This window comes from Equus caballus, chromosome 6 (genome assembly GCF_041296265.1).
Source record: "Equus caballus isolate H_3958 breed thoroughbred chromosome 6, TB-T2T, whole genome shotgun sequence".
Lineage (NCBI taxonomy): Eukaryota > Metazoa > Chordata > Mammalia > Perissodactyla > Equidae > Equus > Equus caballus.
The window spans coordinates 40853953-40874229 of NC_091689.1; the positions used below are offsets into that span (position 1 = coordinate 40853953).

The window sequence follows — 20277 nt, forward strand, 5'->3', positions numbered from 1 at the left end:
CCATCCTCTCTCCCACGCCACCCATTTTTTCCCCACCATGTTTATTAGTTTATGCAAAATAAACAGATGCCAATACAAATACTCTGTTTTCCCCTCTCTGATATAAAAGGCAGCACATTACCCACAACCATTCTGAGCTTTGCTCTTTTTACTTGAGAATATGCCTGGGGATCTTTCCATTTCTGCCTCGAGAGGACTTCGTATTTCTAACTCATAGTGTTTTGTTGTGGGAAGGCGCTATGGTTTAATCAATGAGGCTCCTCTAGTTTGGCACCTGCATTGTCTTCAGATATCTGTTATCATAAACATCGTTAGACCATAATAAGAACCTAACAGTCAATGGATGAATAAGGGGCAGATGACAGGAGCACTGTGGCCCTCTCCTGGGTTTGTAGACAAGTCTCTCCCTGATTCCTCCACAGCTCAGCTCAGGCAACCCCAGACAAGTGCTAAACAATCCTCTGTCATCAGCAGCGGTCTTGCTTCATAGGCCAAAGGCCTGGTCCAGGCAGGTTAGAACTAAAAATGGAAAGAAGAAAACATATGAACAACATTTTGAAGTAAAAAATAAGGAACTGGTTTTCTTCTCTCTCAGACTTAATCTTCTGTAGTAGATAAGAAAGTCCTGCAGCACCGTCTGCTCTGAAGGGGGCGGAGGGCCGAGGCGTTGGTGCCTTGGTCTGGGAGCTCTGGCCACGGCCTCCCCTGACCGCCTCCTTCCTTGCTGGCCCAGCCATGTCCTGATGTCAAGAGCTGTACCTAGGGCCCAAGACCTCTTTCAGAAAAGCCCTGCCCTGCTTTGCCCCTGGGCAACACGCCACAGGCCACAGGCAGCAGAACAGATGCGTGAAGGAGAGCGCAAGCTGTCCCCCTGGAGGACCGTTGGCAGGGCTGTGGACTGCTCCAGGTTGATCCCACCCTGCTGACTGGAGGGAAGGGGTCCTGTGGCTGGTATGTGGGGAGGTCAGTGTGGAGAGAGAAAAGAGTGCTGGCCCTGAGGCCTGAGCCTCCCTCTTGCTCTGCCACCACTCGTGCCTCAGGTGTATGCATATGCAGGGACCCTTATCAGGCCAGTCCTCGAGGTCTCTTAGCTGGAAGCCCTCCTTTCTATTCCTGGAGGCACCCGGGTGGCTGTTTCCTTAGGGACCTGCCTGGCGCCGACATTCCGTTCTCTGCTTTCAGGGAAGCGTTGACACTGTGGGGAGAAGCCCCGGTCTGTGGCAAGCAATAGGAGCTGGGGGGCTTGGGGGGGCGCCATCCTTTTGAATAAAAATCCAACCCTGAGTGAATCTTGGAAGAGGAAGCTTCTGGTGAGGACAAGCTGGGAGACCACGCAGCCTGGTGTCTGAGACAAGAGGCCTGCTCCTTCTCTTGTGCTCTGCTTCAGGAATAATATGGCAGAGACTGCTATTGTCCCCTGGTATTGGTCACCCCTTTAGCCTTGGAAATAGAGCCCTGATTTTTATTTATTTATAAAAAAAACCTTTTTAAAATTTTTTTTTATTTTTTTAAATTTACTATTTTCAGGAAGATTAGCCCTGGGCTAACATCTGCTGCCAATCCTCCTCTTTTTGCTGAGGAAGACTGGCCCTGGGCTAACATCCATGCCCATCTTCCTCTCCTTTATATGTAGTACGCCCGCAACAGCATGGCTTGGCAAGTGGTGACATGTCCGGACCCAGGATCCAAACTGGCCAACCCTGAGCCACCGAGGTGGAACATGCAAACTTAACCACTGCACCACTGGGCTGGCCCCAAGCCCTGATTTTTAGTTGGGCACACCATTGCCTGGAATGAAGACTACAGCTTCCAGCCTTCTTTGCAGCTGTGTGCAGACATGTGACTAAGTTCTGGTCAATGGTATGTGAGTAAAAGTGTGTGTATAAATTCCGGGAAAAGGGACTGACCCTTTTCTCTCCCTTCTGCTTTCTTGGTAGCTGGAATGTGGATATGACGGTCGGAGCTCAGGTAGTCATCTTAAACCATGAGGTTGAAACTATGTGTGGAAGGGACGTGTTGAAGAAAACAGATGAAAGGAGCCTGGATTCCTGGCACTATGGATCCCCGTGCCAGCCTTGGACTGACTACCTCCAGATTTTATGTACACAACAGAGAAAGTTTTCTCTTGTTGAAGCTATCGTTCCTTTGGATTTTATGTTTCTCACAGCTAACCCTAATCCTAACTGACACCGACTCCAGTCCCAGGAAGTGGAGGAACCTAGCATGCGGGGCTCTGGCTTTGTGGGAGCAGAGAAGTCAGTTATCGCCGGCTGGAAACCTGGAGGGGTGACTCAGCAAATATCGACTCAGCCTGTTGTCCGCTTTGCCCTGGAAGGCAGACCATGCCTCATTCAAGGCTGTAGTGTTCCGTGAAAAGGAAAGAAGAATCCAGAAGATTGGCCTCTGCTGGCTCCTTCGGGCTGCTCTCAGCAGAGTGAACTCCAGGTTTGGATAGGCAGTCAGTGAGCAGAGAGGGATGGGAATGAGCACACGGCTGTGCTAAGGAAGATGCTGCTTCAGGAGACCTGCACCTGAGTCAGCAATGTCAGGTTGAACGGGCCAACTGCTTCTGTGTCTCAGATGGGTCCCACCTCAGCAGAGGGAAGACCAGCGCCTCATCATTCGAGGCAGAGAGCCTCTGGCAGGCACAGGCAGAGGACCGAGGGTGCAGCCTATCTGCCCAAGGCCCAGGTTTCCTCAGCCTCACAGAGGCTGCCATAGACCTGAAAGAGAAAGGACTGGCAGAGCTCAAAGGCCAGCAGGTAAAAGACCAGAGTCTTCAGGCGTGAAGAGTAGGCCTGGGCATGCTCTTTGCATGGTGTTACTCTCAGTGGCTGGACTGGAGACATACTAACTTTTTGAGTTAATTATCTTTCCAAAGAAACCATAAGCCATATATATTTGAAAATATAATTACAGTCATGCACCATGTAACTATGTTTCGGTCGATGACGGTCCACACATACAATGGTGGTCCCATAAGACCAGGACCATGCAGCCTAGGTGTGCGGGAGGCTGTGCCATCTAGGCTTGTGTAAGTGCGCGCTATGACATTTGAACAACCACGGAATTGCCCGATGGGACATTTCTCAGAATGCGTCCCTGCCGTTCAGGGACGCATGACTGTATACGTATATAATATGTATTTGTGTGTCCCCGATTCTTCCACAAAGGGTAGCATATCATGTATACTATATAGCACCTTGACTTTCATTGTTTTTAACTTCACAATATATACTTGAGGTCAGTCCATAAGCTGCACAGACACCTCACTCCTTCCTTGTTTTGCCTACACAGTGTTCCACTGTGGGTATGTCCTATGGCGTATTCAACCAATCGCCTATAGTGAATATTGCAGTTGTTTCTATTTTTCTGCAGAGGAAGATTCACCCTGAGCTAACGTTTGTTGCCAATCTTCCTCCTTTTGTGTGTGAGCTGTCGTCACAGCATGGACACTGATAGAAAAGTGCTATGGGTCTGCACCCAGGAACTGAACCTGGGCCACCAAATTTAACCACTAGGCCACCAGGGCTGGCCCTCTAGTTTTTAAAAAAAATTAGAAGTAACATCACAATAAATAACCTTGTGAATAAATGAACTGGTATTTCTGCCAGTTTATCTTTGGGGTAGTCTCCGAAGTGGCATTGGTGGGTCCAGGAATAAACGCACATGTAGTTTTGTTAGATATTGACAGACCTCCCGCCCGAGTTTGCAGAGCCCCACAGTGGATAGGAACACCTGTTCCCACCTGGTGTTGCCCACAGGGTGTGTTGCCAAGCTTCCTAATTTTTGACAAACTGATAAATGAGAAATGGGAGCTCAGCACAATAGGCAATTGTGTTTCTCTGTGGATGGATGAAGTGAACATCTTTTCATAGGTTTGAAAGTCATTTTTACGTCTTCTGCTGTGACTTGCCTGTCTATATTTGCCCATCTTTCTGTAGGGTTTGGCTTTTGGTCTTGTTCCTCTTGCTTTTCAGGAGTATTGTATCTTAGGAATGTTAGATCTTCAGCTGTGACATAAAGTGAAATGATTTTTCCCAGTTTTCATTTGTCCTTTGACTTTGCAGTGAAGTGTTTTGTTTTGTTTGCCACACAAAAGATTTTTAATATTATGTAATTGAACGTATCAATCCTTTTTGTTTTAATTGCTTCTGAATTTTGACTCATAGTTAGGAAGGTGTCCCTGCTCCCAGGTTATACAGAAATTAACAGATTTCCCTCACACACAAATCAGGGTGATATCAACTGTCAACAGGATATGGTTCTCGAGAGAATAGAAGTGTCTCCACGCTGGGAAGGGCGAGGCTGGAGCGGGAGCCCGAGGAGAGTGCGAGGAGCTCAGCTTCTGCTCAGGGCCCCTCCTGACCTGTGAAGGCCACGTCCGGGAAGCGGGAATTCTGGGGCTCCTGTCACCCTCTCTGTCTCCCCCAGGAAGTGAGAAGATTGTCTACCCCAGCGGTTCTCAACAGTGGTGATGTGCCCCCGGGGATATGTGGCCATGTCTGGAAACATTTTTGGTTGTTCCAGCTGCAGGAGGGGGCGTTATTGCCAGAAATGCTACTAGACATCCCACGATGCTCAGAATAGCCGTCTACAACCGAGACTTACCTGCGCAAAATGTCAGTAGTTGGGGCCGGCCTGTGGCCAAGTAGCTAAGTTTATGTGCTCCGCTTTGGCGGCCAGGGTTCACCAGTTTGGATCCTGGGCTCGGAGCTCACTGCTCATCAGGCCACGCTGAGGCAGCATCCCACATAGAAGAACTAGGATGACTTACAACTGGGATATACAACTATGTACTGGAGCTTTGGGGAGAAAAAAAATTAAAAAGAGGATGATTGGCAACAGATGTTAGCTCAGGGCCGATCTTCCTCACCCCTCCCCCGCCAAAAAAAGCATGAAAAAAATGTCAGTGGTGACAGGTTGCAGAATCCTGGCTCTACCCTTCAGACCATCCCCCAGAGCTCCCAAGAAAGTAGCAACAGGGACTAAGGCAGGGGGAGGGCCAGGGTGGATGTGCACGTGGCTCTCTCTTTCCACTCCTGTGGTACTGTAACCCCTGACTTCCACCTGTGAATTCTCCATCCTGAGGCTCACTATTGCTGTCCAGGTCCTACAGGTAGGTCATGTTCTGACTTCTAACAATGATAACTGAGTGCCATTTCAGCCACACCTCTGGAGCTGTCTGCCACTGCTCTCTTTTTCTTTTCTTTTCTTTTTTAAGATTTGTTTGGTGGAGAAACCAGGTTGCTTGTCCTGCAGAGGATTCCCAGTCTGGAGCTCACTTATTCTTCACCATGTTCCCCTGGCCCCTGTATTTCCTGTAAATTGGTGGTTGGATCTAGAGTGTTGATAAGATTTAATCTGATTCTTTCATCAGGACTCTTTCTGAGGTGGTGCTCCTCCCCATCTGCATACCAGTGAGAGCAGCCAGCAACGGCCTGTGGCACCCAGGCTGGAGCCGCAGGGCAGCAGCCAGAGGGGATCAGCTCCGTCAGGCTTGGGCAGGGCCGGCACCCCCATTTGTCAGCCCACCATGGGGCTGGGCTCCAGAGGACAGTGAGACTTCCAGGCGCCGCCCCCTGCCGCGGCCCCTGAACGCCCTCCCCTCCCCTGGGGCCTGCACCTGTGGGGCTGGTCAGCCAGGATGAGCTCACAGATGGGCCCACTGGTTCTGCTCAGAGGCTCCCTGGGGACCAGAGGCAGGAGAGCATGAGGGCTGAGCCACAGTGGTAAGTGCTCCCCGTGTCCCCTCAGGGCGCTGCGGGAGAGGGAATGGGTGGGGAGCCATATTTGCAGGATATGGCACCGCCCTGACTGAGAAGTACGCTGCAGCCTGGGGACCGGGTCTGGGGAAGGGCTGGGGAGCTTAAATTGCCTGGGAGGCAGGTAGCAGGGAGTCCAGGGGAAGGACGACCAGGCTTTGAGCAGGGAGGCTGGACCCCTGGGCCTGGCGAGGAGCGCAGCCCAGGGCTCGCTGGATGTCACTGCTCCCCAGATGCTCAGAACTCTGCTGTCCTCCCTCCTGTCACGTCTCTGTTGGGCTTTGAAAGTTCCCTTGATCAGCTGTGTCTTGCCTCTTCCTTTCTCTCCTCTCCTCCCCTCGACTCCCTTTTCTTTTGCTCGCTCCTCTCCTGTCCTTTTCACTGCCCCTCAGAAATCGAGCTGTGTTCAGTATGGACACATTGGACAGAGGTGCAGGCCTGGCCAAGGGAACCAGGCTGGGCACACAGGCTGAGCCGCACTCAAGTCCCGAGTCGAGGCGCTCCCTCCTTGCTGCCTGGACGTGGAGCGTGACCCAGCTCATGCTCGGACAGCCAGACCCTCCCACGCCTCGGGCCGCCCAGCCTCTCTCGGGCTGGAGTTCCCTGGAACAGGTGGTGAGGGGGTGGGGGAGAGGATGGACACAGGAAGTGAACAAGAGGATGTGGCTAAGGCAGGAAACACTGGCAGGTGGGGGGAGACAGAAGCACCTGAGCAGGGGCATGGGGCTGTGTGGAGATCTGTCAGCTAGGCCAAGTGGCTCCCTGGGTTCTTCAGTTTGTACTCTAGATGGGTCAAGATGTGGGAAAGTCACCCTACACCCTCTCCACAGTGGGGGAAGGGAGGGCGAAGGTCTGGGGTATGGGACCGATGACACAGTGCTTTAGCCAGGAGGTTTAAAGTGTTCCTGTAACTGTTACCTGGCTACAAACGGGTGACGTAGTCGGTCTGAGACTAGGTCATCATCCCAGCTCGCCGACCAGGACTTCCACCCCCACTCCAGTTGCAGCACTGGCCCCAGGGAAGCTCAGGCATGACCTTGGAAGTAGTTTGTCACCTCCTGTTCCAGACCCGGGGCACAGCCATACGAAGGGTCCTGTCACCCTTAGCCCAGGATTAACATGACTGCTTGCCCTGCCTGACTTTTTCCCAGCAGGGGAGACAGGTGGGCTGGAGAACACAGGAGCGGCCGCGTGCAGGAGGCTCTGTGGGGTACTGAAGTCGGCCCCAGCCTCAGGCCCGTCTCTGGCCTGTGCTCAGCCCCTGTCATTGCCGTCTGGTGCCTGGAGCCCCTCCCTCCTGCCGACTTGCAAGTCATGCTGTCAGGGTGGAAGTGAGGGCCAGTCGCTTACACAGCGGAGTGAATCAGTCCAACTTCCGGAGTCCCTCTTCTGCCTGTCTTAAGTCAGTCCTAATCATGGGTGACAAACGTGATTCCTTGCCACCAGAGGGCCTTGAGGGCCTGGAGCTGGCCCTGCCCAGAATCTCACACCAGGTTGTGGCCAATTCCTCCATTAAGTGATGGGGTACGGGAAGGCATGGTGCGGGCACTAGTCTGGGGCTGGTGGGGAAGCCTGCTGTCGGGGCTCTAAGTGTAAGGCAATAAACAACGGTGCTCGCTTTCCTGCTCAAATCGAACCCCGTCGAAAAACAGACTGAGGATAGATGGAAGAGATGTCAGATTTATTTCTGTTAAAAGCTTCTCGGAGAATGTGGTTTATTTGGGAGACAAAATGGGCTTGCTACCCTTGAATTACTCTCATCAGCCATCATTGGCACAGGGGTAAAACCCAGCCCTCCTCACTACAGGGACAGAACAAACACCCAGGTCCCCTTGGCGGGCTAGCTCCCAAAGGGGAGAGAGGACTGAGGCACATATGCTCAGGACTTTCTTACAAGCTCACCCATCAGGTACGCCACCCGTCCTCTGCCCCAGGGGGAGAGAGGCCAGGAGGGTTAATAATAGAAGTCCCTTTCTCTGGGACACAGGAGGAGAGGGGAGGAAGCGTTTCTGCTTGACAGAGAGGAGCGCCACCTCTTCTCAGGATTGTCCCTCAGCAAGGATGAGTGGGTGGGACCAGGGAAAGTTGTGTGTGTGTGTGTGTGTGTGTGTGAGAGAGAGAGAGAGAGAGAGAGAGAGGAACTCTCCTGCAGTCCCTTTACTGACACCAGCCGGGTCCACCAGTCTCTGCTGTCTGTTACCTGTTCTCCACTCTCTTTCTTCCAGCCGCAGCATCCCACCCATTCTTCTACAAGGAACTCATGAACTCTGATTTTTCCTTTTGTCTGCTTCCTTCTGGTGTGAAGCATAAAATGTCAATTTCCCCCCAATATCCTTAAATGCCTTTTTATGTGGAAAAGACTCAGCTGTAACTGACATGAAGGGCAACTACACCAAAATCATGCTTTTCAGACTAAGCCACACATACCCTCAGGGCTTTATAGCTGTGTGCCAGGAGTAAGGGGGCCTTAGGGTAAAAGGTAGCTCCTTCAGAATGCCAATTTTAATTTGTGGGGAGGGGGGTAATGACACAATGTTATAATAAAACAAATAGGGATATTCAATGTAGTAGAATGGAGCGTAGATTTGAAAGAAACTTGGAGCTTGCAAGTGGACCCCTTTGAACAACTACCTATTTCCCCTCCAACCCCAATCTCCCACAAGGCCTTGTCCATTAGAGTCCTTGTATGGACTGTTCCAGAAGCTCCCCTTGTCAGGCTCCTTCGTCAGTGCTGCACACAGAGGGAAAAGGTGAGATGGAGAGACTTCTGCCCCTTTTCTGGAGAGGCGGGTCCTTTGAGCAAAGCTCAAGGGTCTCAGGAGGACCCAGAGAGGGAACACCCCTGAGAACCCCTCGAGATGAATAGTAGTGATTACAGCACAATTTTGATCACCAAGTTTATTAGTAATCAAATGTTGTTACCAAATTACCAAAACCTAGTAGCTTAAAACAACAAACACTTTTCATCTCCCAGTTTTAAGGGTTAGGAATTAAGGGTACCTTAGCCAGGAAGTTCCATCTTGGGGTCACTCAAGAGGTTTTGGCCAAGGTGTCTGCCAGGGCTGAAGGATCTGCCTCTAGGATGGTTGTCTCACTTCACTGTTGGCAGGAGGCTTCAGGTTCTCATCCACGGGCCTCTCCAGAGAGTTGCTTGAGTGTCTTTATGACACAGCATTTGACTTCCTTAGAATGAGTGATCCAAACAAGGGCAATGTGGAGGCCACAGTATCTTTTATGACCTGGCCTTGGCAATCCCATACTATCACTTCTGCTCCACTTTATTTATTAAAAGTGAGTTATTAATTCCAGCCCACATTCAAAAGGAGTGGAATTAGACACCACCTTTTGAGAAGAAGATTGTCAAATAAATTGTGGATTTTTTTTCTGTGAGGAAGATTGGCCCTCAGATAATATCTGTTGTCAATCTTCCTCTTTTTTTTCTCCCCAAAGCCCCAGTACATAGTTGTATATCTTAGTTGTAGGTCATTCTAGTTGTTCTATGTGGGATGCTGCCTCACCATGGCCTGATGAGCAATGCATAGGTCCGAGTACGGGATCCGAACCAGTGAACCTCAGGCTGCTGAAGTGGAGCTCACAAACTTAACCACTTGGCCATGGGGCTGTCTCCAAGTGGATATATTTTAAAACATATGACACCAAGAAACCTTCTAATTACTAAAGAAGTTTCTAGCTAGTTTGAAAGCAGGAAGAAAGTAAGAACATCCCAATCTGGAAAGCTATGTCCTCTGGCAGAATTTATGTGTTGTTTTATTGTAGGTTTGGCTAACGTGGGTCAGTCTTCCAGATCCTGCTTAACCATGGGTGAACTGACATAATTAAGATCTTGGTATGATTTCAATCTTCTTAAATTTGTTAAGACTTGTTTTGTGGCTTAAAATATGATCTATCCCGGAGAATGCTCCATGTTCACTTGAGACGAATGTGTATTCTGTTGCTTTTGTATGGAATGTTCTGTATATATCTGTTAAATCCATTTGGTCTAATGTGTCATTTAAGGCCAATGTTTCCTTATTGATTTTCTGTCTGGATGATCTATTCACTGATGTAAGTGGCATATTAAAGTCCCCAGCTATTATTGCATTGCTGTCTGTTTCTTAACAAATAATTTTTGTAACAAGTCTTAACAAATTCAGGAAGATTGAAATCTTATCAAGCATCTTTTCTGATCACAATGGTATGAAACTAGAAATCAATTACAAGAAGGGAGCTTGAAAATTCACAAGTATGTGGAGATTAAACAACATGCTACTTAACAACAAATAGGTCAATGAAGAAATGAAAAGATAAGTAAAAAAGTACCTTGAGACAAATGAAAATGAAAATACAACATACTAAAACTCATGGGATGCAGCAAAAGCAGTTCTAAGAGGGAAGTTCATAGCAGTAAATGCCTACCTTAAGAAATAAGGAAAATCTCAAATAAATAACCTAACTTTACACCTCAAGGAACTAGAAAAATAAGAACAAATGAAACCCAAAGTTAGTAGAAGGAAGGAAATAACAAATACTAGAGCATAAAAAAGTGAATGCAGACTATGTTATAGAATAAATGAGATAGAGACAAAAAGACAATAGAAAAGATCAATGAAACCAAGAGCTGTTTCTTTGAAAAGATAAACAAAATTGATGAAACTTTAGTTAGACTCACAAAGAAAAAAAGAGAGAGGACCCAAATAAATAAAATCAGAAGGGAAAGAAGAGATGTTACAACTGATATTACAGAAATACAGAGGATTATAAGAGGCTAACATGAACAATTATATGCCAAGAAATTGGACAACCTATAGGAAATGGATGAATTTCTAGAAACATGCAACCTTCCAAGACTGAATCATGAAGAAATAGAAAATCTGAAAAGACCAATTACTACTAAGGAGATTGAATCAGTAATCAAAAACTCCCAAGAAGCAAAAGCTCAGGACCAGATGGCTTCACTGGTGAATTTTATCGAACATTCAAAAAGTTAATACCAGTCCTTCTCAAACTCTTGCAAAAAACAGAAGAGGAGGAAACACTTCCAAACTCATTTTACGAGTCCAACATTACCCTGATACCAAAACCAGACAAAGACCCCACAAGAAAAGAAAGTTCCAGGCCCATATCCCTGATGAACATAGACGTAAAAATCCTCAACAAAATATGAGCAACCCAAATTCAATAGCACATTACAGAGATGATATGCCATGATCAAGTGAGATTTATTCCAGGGATGCAAAGATGGCTCGGTAGCCACAAATCAATCAATGTGATAGGCCACATTAACAAAATGAAGGATAAAAATCATATGATCATTTCAACAGACATAGGAAAAACATTTGACAAAATTCAACATCAATTTATGATAAAAACTCTCAACAAAGTGGGTATAGAGGGCAGGTACCTCAAGATAATAAAACCCATACATGACAGGCCCACAGTTGACATCATACTCAATGGTGAATAGCTTAAAGCTTTTCCTATAAGATCAGAAACAAGACAAGGATGTCCATTCTTGCCTCTTTTATTCAACATAGTACTGGAAGTCCTAGCCAGAGCAATTAGGCAAAAAAGAAATAGAAGGCATCCAAATTGGAAAGGAAGAAGTGAAACTGTCTCTATTTGCAGATGACATGATATTATTTACAGAAAACCTTAAAGACTTCACCAAAAAACTGATAGAACTAATAAGGAAATTCAGTAACCTTCCAGGATACAAAATCAATTTACAAACATCAGTTGCATTTCTATATACTAATGGTGAATTATCAGAAAGAGAAATTAAGAAAATAATCGCATTTATAATAGCATCGAAAAGAATAAAATAGGAATAAATTTAACTCAGGAGGTGAAAGATCTATACACTGAAAACCATAAGATATTGATGAAAGAAACTGAAGATGGAAATAAATGGAAACATATTCTGTGCTAATGGATTGGAAGAATTAATATTGTTAAAATGTCCATATTACCCAAAGCAATCGACAGATTCGATGCAAACTCTGTCAAAATTCTAAGGGCATTTTTCACAGAAATAGAACAAACAATCCTAAAATTTGTATGGAAGCACAAAAGACTCCAAATAGCCAAAGTAATGTGGAGAAAGAAGAACAAAGCTGGAGGCGTCACACTCCCTGATTTCAAACTATATTACAAAGCTATAGCAATCAAAACAGTATGGTACTGACAGAGAAACAGACACACAGAACAATGGAAAGGAATAGAGAACCTAGAAATAAACCCACATATGTATGGTCAATTAATTTATGACAAAGAAGACAAGAACATACAATGGGGAAGGGAATAAATGGCGTTGGGAAACTGGACAGCTACATGCAAAAGAATGAAACTGGACCACTACTATATGCCATTCACAAAAATTAACTCAAAATGGATGAAAGACCTGAATGGAAGACCTGAAACCAAAGAACTCCTAGAAGAAAACATAAGGTGGTAAGCTCCTTGACATCTGTCTTGGTGATGAGTTTTTGGAGTTGACACAAAAAGCAAAGACAACAGAAGCAAAAATAAACAGGTGGGACTACATCATACTAAAAAGCTTCTGCACAGCAAAAGGAAACCATCAAAAAAACGAAAAGGCAACCTACTGAATGGGAGAAAATATGTGCAAGTCATTTATCTGATAAGGGGCTAATATAAAAAATATATAAGAACTCATACAACTCAATAGCAACAAAACAAAGAATCTGATTAAAAAATGGGCTGATGGGGCCAGTTCCATGGCTGAGTGGTTAAGTTCGTGTGTTCCGCTTTGGTCGCCCAGGGTTTTGCTGGTTTGGATCCTGGGTGTAGACACAGCACCGCTCATCAAGCCACGCTGAGGTGGCGTCCCACAGAGCGCAACAAGAACCTACCACTAGAACACACAGCTATGTACTGGGGGGCCTTGGGGAGAAGAAGAATAGGAAAAAAAGAAGATTGGCAACAGATGTTAGCTCAGGTGCCAATCATTATGAAAAAAAAAGGAGCAGAAGATCTGAATAGACATTTTCCCAAAGAAGACATGCAAATGGCCAACAGGTGCATGAAAACATGCTCGATGTCACTAATCATCAGGGAAATGCAAATCAAACCCACAGTGAGATATCACCTCACACCTTGGCTATTATCAAAAAGACAAGAAATAAGTTTTGGTGAGGATGTGGAGAAAAGGGAACCCTTGTGCAGTGTCGGTGGGAATGTAAACTGGTGCAGCCACTATGGAAAACAGTACGGAAGGTCCTCAAAAAGTTAAAAATAGAACAAACCATATGATACAGCAATACCACTTCTGGGTATTTATTCGAAGAAAACAAAAAGACTAACTCAAAAAGATACATGCACCTCCATGTTCACTGCAGCATTATTTATAATAGCCAATATGGAAACAACCTAAGTGTCATTGATGGATGAATGGATAAAGAAAATGTGCATAAATATCCAATGGAATATTGTTCAGCCATAAAAAACAGTGAAATCTTGCCAGTTGAAGCAACACGGATGGACCTTGAGAGCATTAAGCTAAATGAAATGTCAGACAGAGAAAGAAAAAACAAACAAAACAAACAAATAAAAAACCAAGCTCATAGATAGAGTAAGAGAACAGACTGGTGGTTGCCAGAGGGTTGGGGGAATGGGTGAAGGGAGTCAAAATGTACAAACTTCCAGTTATAAAATAAATGTCATGGGAAAACAATATACAGCATGGCGACTATAGGTCATAATACTGTACTGCATATTTGAAGTTGCTAAGAGAGGAGATCTAAAAAAAAAAAATGATTTTGGCCTTCAAAGCTGAGGACCAAAGTGTATTGCTAATCTCTGAGTTAGCAGAGTCCCTGTCTATCCCTGTCCCCCACCTCTCTTCCTCCTCCTGGTGCTAAATACACCGCAGGCTCACCCGTTCTTAGTATAACTATATCTAGGGACGGGTCAATGGATATGGAAGGGAGCGTCCTCACACTCTAAATGGCGGGGACACACGGCTGTGCTCAGTATGTGTTTGCTTAGTTATCCGACCCTCTCTCAGGACAGTTATTATCTCAGGACCTTGTATTATAGTCCTGTCTCAACCCTCCCCACCCCCAGGTGTGAGTTTACGGGGTCTACTTACGTATAGTCTCCCCAGGTCTTAGCACAGAACCCGGCAGGAAGAACTATAGCGAATATTCCCTGAAAGAATACGAGAATGAATAACTGGCACCCGATGAGCATTCCTTGACTGCGGCTCAGTGGATTCCAACATCAGCAGAAAGGTTTGCTCCTCCACCCGCTCCTTGCAAACACCGCTTAGTTCCCTCCTCATGGTTTCTCTTCTCCCTGAAAGTCATCGAGGGTTGACGCAGCTGGGACTTGGGCCTGAAGCGTACGTTTCAGGAAGTCAGCAGGTACACGGGCCGTGCAACCGTACACACCGGCCCGCTGACCCCGGGGCTCTGTGTAGAAGGCGGCGAGACCTCGAGCCTCTTCCCTTCGCCGGCCCCCACCGCGCGCAGCCCTGGCCCGGCCTCGAGACACACACGCGGGACTACAACTCCCAAGACGTCTCGGGCGAGCCCGGCGCGCGCCCCCGGCGGCGGATGGGCGGGGCGGCGGGGCCGCGCGGGCCGGCCGTGTGCACGTGCGCGCGGCGGGGCCGGATGGCTGCGCTCGGCGGCTTCGGGCTCTGGCGGTGGGCGGCGCGCGCGGCGTTGGGGCTTCGGGGCCGCTGGTCCGGGAGGGGCTACGCTGCGGGCCCGGCGCAGGTGAGGACGCCGGGTTCCGGCGGAGCGGGCTGGGGTGGGCCGGGCGCCGCGGGACGGTGCTCGCGGCCCCGCAGCGCCAGCATCCCCAGCCTCGGGCGAAACGGCCTTGACCCCAGGAGCCCTTCGCTCTCGCCTCGGCCGCGGCCGTCCGCGGCGCGCCCGCCTCACCGGGCCCGGCGGCCTGCCGCGCCTGCGCGCTGGGAGGAAAGGCTCTCCAGCGAGACCCGAACAGAATCCCAAACCGCGCGCCGGGCGTTTCCTGCCGCTCCGCGTCCCCAGAGTCCCCCGGTGGCGGCCGTGCTCCCGTTTCCCGGTCAGGGTGTCATCCCTGCGCTGCCTCTTTGATTTCCTCGATGAGAGCCTTTGGTGATGATTTTCAACTACAGTGCAGCTTCACGAGGTCTGGGGACTCGCGACGGACCCCCGGGCTGCCCTGGGAGCGCCCCGCCGTCGGCGGGCGCGCTGGCCTCGAGGACGGGCTGCGCGGGGCGCCAGGTTGCGCTGGGTGTCTCATTTTCTCAGCGGCTTGGGAGGTAGGAGAGGCCTCGGCGTCTTAGGAAGGACGCTGAGGCTTGGAGTCGAGTTTTGAAGTGCTTTTTGTTTTAAGGTCAAGCAGCTGCTAGACGACTGTGCCAGGACTTTGTAAGGTAGTCAGAGCCATACCCTCCCTTCCCCCTGGTCAGTTTTTTAAAAAAGAGGCTCATTTTGTCTTCTAAATTCACAATTTCTGTATGTAATAATGATAATATTTTACATTTGTAAAACGCTTTCACAGCATTTCAATTCAACCCTAAATTCTGTGTGTACCGCTGAAAAAATAAGGACAGTTTGAACATAATCACAATCCATTATGCCTGACAACATTAATAATTCTTTAATATCTCTTAAAATCCAGTCCTTTCAAAATTGTCCGTGATTGTCTGAAAATTATAGGTAAATGCATTTTGCATTTGAACTTTCAGAACCGAATGCCCTGTGTCCATACAGTACAAGAAGGAGGGCAGACCATGTGCTACAATGGCACAGTCCTTACCCCAGGGACCTGCCTTCCAGAGGCCCCACCTGCCCCTTGGCAGGTGGTCAGGAGGTGCCTGAGGGGAAGGGCTGTCTTATTTCCCCCTAACCCTTCATCCTTTGGTGGTTCGGCATTCATCAGCCTTCAGTGAGCACTGCCGAGGGTCTGAGCATTGTATCACATTGGGGGTTAAAAGGTGGATCACAGCTGGTCTCCCCTTTAGACCCCGCAGTGATTCTCTTTGAGAAGAGTAAGACAAAATCTGGAAAGAACTGTGGTTCCTTTCCCCAGGACAGATGCACATAGAGTTTTAAGGGAGTTATGGCCCCCTGAGTCTATCTGTGGGCCCCAAGTGAGGCCTCCTGTTCTAGTGGGATTTGTTGAGGAACAGGGAGGGGTTCCGGGGATCTTTGAGGGCCGTCGGGTGCAAGAGCACATTGAGTACAGAGGAGAACGAGCACTCATGGCTTGGCCTGGCGGGAGCTGAGGGCCGACCTGGTACCTCCTGGATCCCCTCCTGGCTCCGAGGTGCTGCCGTGTGGGCTGCTGAAGAGCTTACTTTGCTGTGAGTGCAGTTGGAGGCTGAATTCTGAATCCAGCATTTGTGAACGGGGTCACCTTTGACTTGTTCTCTCTGAATTTGGTTTCTCATTCATCAGTCAGTTATCCGGTGAATATGTACTGCACACCGTGTATAAACAGGTCCCTCTTGTAGGTAATGTCAGTTGGAGATAGGGACAGTCGTCCCCAGAGCGCTGGTATGAAGATTAAATAAATGTACGTTTGTTACATTTCTAGCTCGGGGTGCAACAGAATCTGCCTTTGGAGCCAAGAGATCCAGACACTGTTTAGGCATTTCCTGCAGGGCATATGGACTTGACCAGTTTCTCCCTGGCAGCTCTGTGTGCTGGTGGTCAGAAGTGCTGTCTTGCTGATTGGAGTTGCTTTCCTGCTCTTTTTCCAGTGTCCTTTCCCACCTCCAGCTCGGCACTGAAGCTGTTGTCTGAGCCTGGGCGGCTGTGCAGGAGCTGGGAGACCGCCTCCTGGGGGGTCCTCCCTGTTAAAGGAGGGGAGATGGATCGTGACTTTGCAGTCACTCCATTCCTTGTTTCACTGGTTGCAGAAGCTCATCCCTCTCGGCTTCCTTGACCCCACATGCTCTTCCTTTTCCTCCTGTCCCTGACTGCTACTCCGCGCTCTTCCTGCTGGCTCTGACATGGCCCGTCCTTAAAGGGCGATGTTCTCCCTGTTCTCCAGGAGCCTCACTTCGGCTCACAGTCTGTGTGTGCTTCTCAGGCTCTCCTCTCTCTCCGCTCCCAAGTTTCAGCTGTTGTCTGAGAGCTGACCTTCCAGATTTTCGTCTCCAGGACCTTCTGTCCAGTGCTGGTTTGGCCACTTGCCTGTCTGCAGGTCCAAGGTGGGACATATCTTCTGCCCTCCTTGATCTCATAGCTGCTGCTCTTCCAGAGTTTCTTGAGTCTGTGAGTGATACCAGCATCCCCCCTCCCATGTTCCCAAGCTAAAACACCCATGGGAGTCCCTGTGGTCGCTCCCTCCTTCTGTCCCCACATCTGACTGTTTCCAGGTCTTGGCTGTTCTGCCTCCTATGTATGATTTTCCCCCTTTTCTCCATTCCTGTTGCCACTACCTAGTTAAAGCCACTGTCGTCTCTGTCTTGGATTGCAGTTGGTCCCATCTGATCCCTTCAACTTGACTTTCTTCAGTCCACTCAATCCATTCTTCACTCTGCAGCCAAGAGTTTTCTACCGCGCGGGTCTGATAGTGCCACTTTCCTCTTTGAAAGTCCTTAAACTGACCTGGGAGACCTGTGATGGCCAATCCTCTCACCTGCCACAGCTTAGGTACCCCTGATGCAGCTTCTCAGAGGGGAACCTCATTTCTTGATGTAGCACTCAGCATAGACTGCCCTGTGGCTGCTTGTTGGACTGTCTTCCCCACTGAACTGTAGGCAGAGGCCCCCTCTGCCTGCTTGGGTGGTCTGCTGCTGCTGGCGCTCTCAAGGGGTATTTGTTACGTGAATGCATATATTTAACTCTTTCATTGCCTAGCTCAAAATTCTCTTCTAAGAAACTACCCCTGTTTACTTCTGTTCGTTTACTCAGAAGTTAAGTACTTAAAATTGATTTTACACTTGTGAAAATGCTGCAGTTTTAGCGGGTTTAAGTATTTTCTAGACCTGTTGCTTGTTCTTTCTTCTCAACTAAGCAGTGAGGCGCTGGAGTGTGGTTCGTCTGTGTTTTGGGTGCTTCTCATAGAAGGAGCCTGTGCATAGAGCAGGTGTGTGGGGTCAGGATGGCTTGACCTACTTGGCACCAGCAAAAGAAAAATTGTAAACAGGTTAGGTTGGATTTTTTTGACAATTGAAAAACATCTTGTATGCTAACAGTTTATAAAATAAGAAATGGGTCAAATTATTATTATTATTATTTGTGTGTGTGTGTGAGGAAGATTGGCCGTGAGCTAACATCTCTTGCCAATCTTCCTCTTTTTTTCTTTTCTTTTTCTTCTTCTCCCCAAAGCCCCCCAGTTCATAGTGGTATATTCTAGTTGTGGGTCCTTCTGGCTCTGCTATGCGGAACGCCGCCTCAGCATGGCCTGATGAGCCGTGCTGTGTCTGCACCCAGGATCTGAACCAGTGAACCCTGGGCTGCCAAAGCGGAACGCACAAACTTAACCACTTGGCCACGGGGCTGGCCCCTGGGTTGAATTTTTTAAAAGAGGGCAGTGTTCAACTTTATAAATCCAGGAAATGCAGATCAAGATGAGATACCTTTGTTTGTTTTTTTTTGAGGAAGATTTAGCCCTGAGCTAACATCTGCCACCAATCCCCCTCTTTTTGCTGAGGAAGGCTGGCCTTGAGCTAACATCTGTGCCCATCTTCCTCTACTTTGTATGTGGGACGCCTGCCACAGCATGGCTTGACAAGCGGTGCCATGTCTGCACCTGGGATCCAAACCGCCAAACCCTGGGTTGCTGAAGCGGAATAAGCTGCTTAAGCGCTGCGCCACCAGGCCAGCCCCGAGATAACGTTTTTTAAACTTTTAAATTAATAAGACTTTTGGTAATTAATAAACTCTTTGATATATGTGAAAATCAATATTGGCAAGGGTAGAGTGTATTACCAGTAGCTACATAAGTTGGTACATGTTTTTGGAAAACAATTTGTCAGTAGGTGTTACGTTGTTAAAATGTTTGCACTCTTGATTTCTTTCTCCCACTTTTAAGTACCGGCTTAAAGAAAAATCCCTAATATGGAAAAATCCCTAATATGGAAAAATCAGGAAGCATGAAGAGATTCCTTATAGCATTATTTGTAGTAGCAAAAATGTGGAGAAACCTAACTGTCCAAAATAGGGGAAATAGAATGTTAGTGGGTTATTCACTCAGAATATTAGTTAACCAGAAATGAAGTTTAGGAGGTAGAGATGTGTGTGTTGATATGGAAAGATAACCAAGAGATACCAGCTAAAAAAAAGTAAGATGGAAAAGAAAGAACAACATAATGCCATCGTGTTAGTTAAAAGATAAGAAATTCATATACTGTATATCCGTAAGAAGTTTCTGGAAAATATACAAGAGAGGGAATAGCACTAGGTGGAAGAAGGAAGCAAGAAACTTTAAAAAAATTTTTATATCATCTGTAGCAGTTGAGTTTTTTTTAAAAACTCTGTGTATGTGGTTATAATAAAACAAAATTTTAAAAGATGATTATGAAGGCAAGGCTGGCCCCGTGGCCGACTGGTTAAGTTCGTGTACTCTGCTTTGGCAGCCCGGGATTTTGCCGGTTTGGATCCTGGGCTCAGACATGGCACTGCTCATCAGGCCAGGCTGGGGCAGCGTCCCACATGCCACAACTAGAAGGACCCACAAGTAAAATATACAACTATGTACTAGGGGGATTTGGGGAGAAGAAGAAGGGGAAAAAAAAAGAAGATTGGCAGCAGACGTTAGCTCAGGGCCAATCTTTAAAAATAAAGAAAGAAAGAAATGGTAGTTATGAAGGCTATTGTAACAGATAAAAATGCTTCTGTGTCAAGCAGAAAGAACAAGATGCAAACTTGCACATAACGTACAGTAGCCACATGACAAACATAAGAATAGAAAAAGGAGAGATGGAAGGAAAATATTAATTGGTTGTGTTAAAGTGCTGGGATTTTGTTATTGAACTTCTCTGTTTTCCAGTTAAAAAATTCCTTTATATTAATTAAGCAAAAATAATTTTAGCAAAATAGTTATATGCTTAAAAATACATGAAAAAAGAATAATTCTCTGTTATAGTTGGACTTGTCTTATCAGAAACCCCATGTCCTCATTTTCTGTTTGCACTGACGCAGCTTTTCCAGGGCGCCAGCCGACCTGAGGATGGCGTGGAGCCCCTCTTTGTGAGGGTCTTCTCCGTCCTCCCTCTGCCTCTGGCCCTGGGCAGTGCTGCTTCTCTTCTCCCCTGTGCAGAGCCCGCCCACCTTTGGGTTCCTGTTGGACATCGATGGAGTGCTGGTGCGGGGCCACAGAGTGATCCCCGCCGCTCTGGAAGCGTTCCGCAGGCTGCTGGACTCCCAGGGGCAGCTGCGGGTGCCCGTGGTCTTTGTCACGAATGCTGGAAACATCTTACAACACGGCAAAGCCCAGGAGCTGTCAGCCCTGCTGGGGTTCAAGGTCAGGAGGCCGCCAGAGACCTGGAAGCCCAGGGACCTGGTTCCCCGGGGACCCCCCCTCCAGTTCTGACCAAGGCTCC

At 47.8% G+C, this 20277-nt stretch overlaps 1 protein-coding gene and 1 long non-coding RNA gene across 12 annotated transcripts in view; one reads left to right on the forward strand and one right to left on the reverse strand.

Annotated features, from left to right (window-relative positions):
• Window positions 1-79: 79 nt before the first annotated feature.
• LOC138924636 (uncharacterized) lies at window positions 80-14310 on the reverse strand. 2 transcript variants are annotated; one of them, XR_011439653.1, is made up of 4 exons: window positions 13876-14310; window positions 8766-13283; window positions 4612-4805; window positions 80-519 (listed from the first exon to the last, which is right to left on the reverse strand). It is a non-coding gene; the product is annotated as an uncharacterized lncRNA (long non-coding RNA). The 2 variants fall into 2 exon arrangements; XR_011439654.1 differs by lacking the exons at window positions 4612-4805; window positions 8766-13283 and having other exon boundaries at window positions 13876-14293.
• The window catches only part of HDHD5 (haloacid dehalogenase like hydrolase domain containing 5), a 25857-nt gene continuing 15261 nt past the window's right edge, over window positions 9682-20277 (forward strand). For 8 of the 10 annotated variants that reach the window (XR_011439647.1, XR_011439648.1, XR_011439649.1 and 5 more), the window contains exons 1-2: window positions 9682-14506; window positions 19995-20198. Coding sequence is in view for 3 of the 10 variants with exons in the window: in XM_023642868.2 (XP_023498636.2) it covers window positions 14066-14506; window positions 19995-20198 (645 nt within the window). In the remaining 7 variants the exon portion in view is untranslated. Of the gene's footprint in view, window positions 15040-19994; window positions 20199-20277 lie in introns of all 10 variants that reach the window. The other 2 variants (XM_005610823.4, XR_011439652.1) reach the window with 2 other exon arrangements.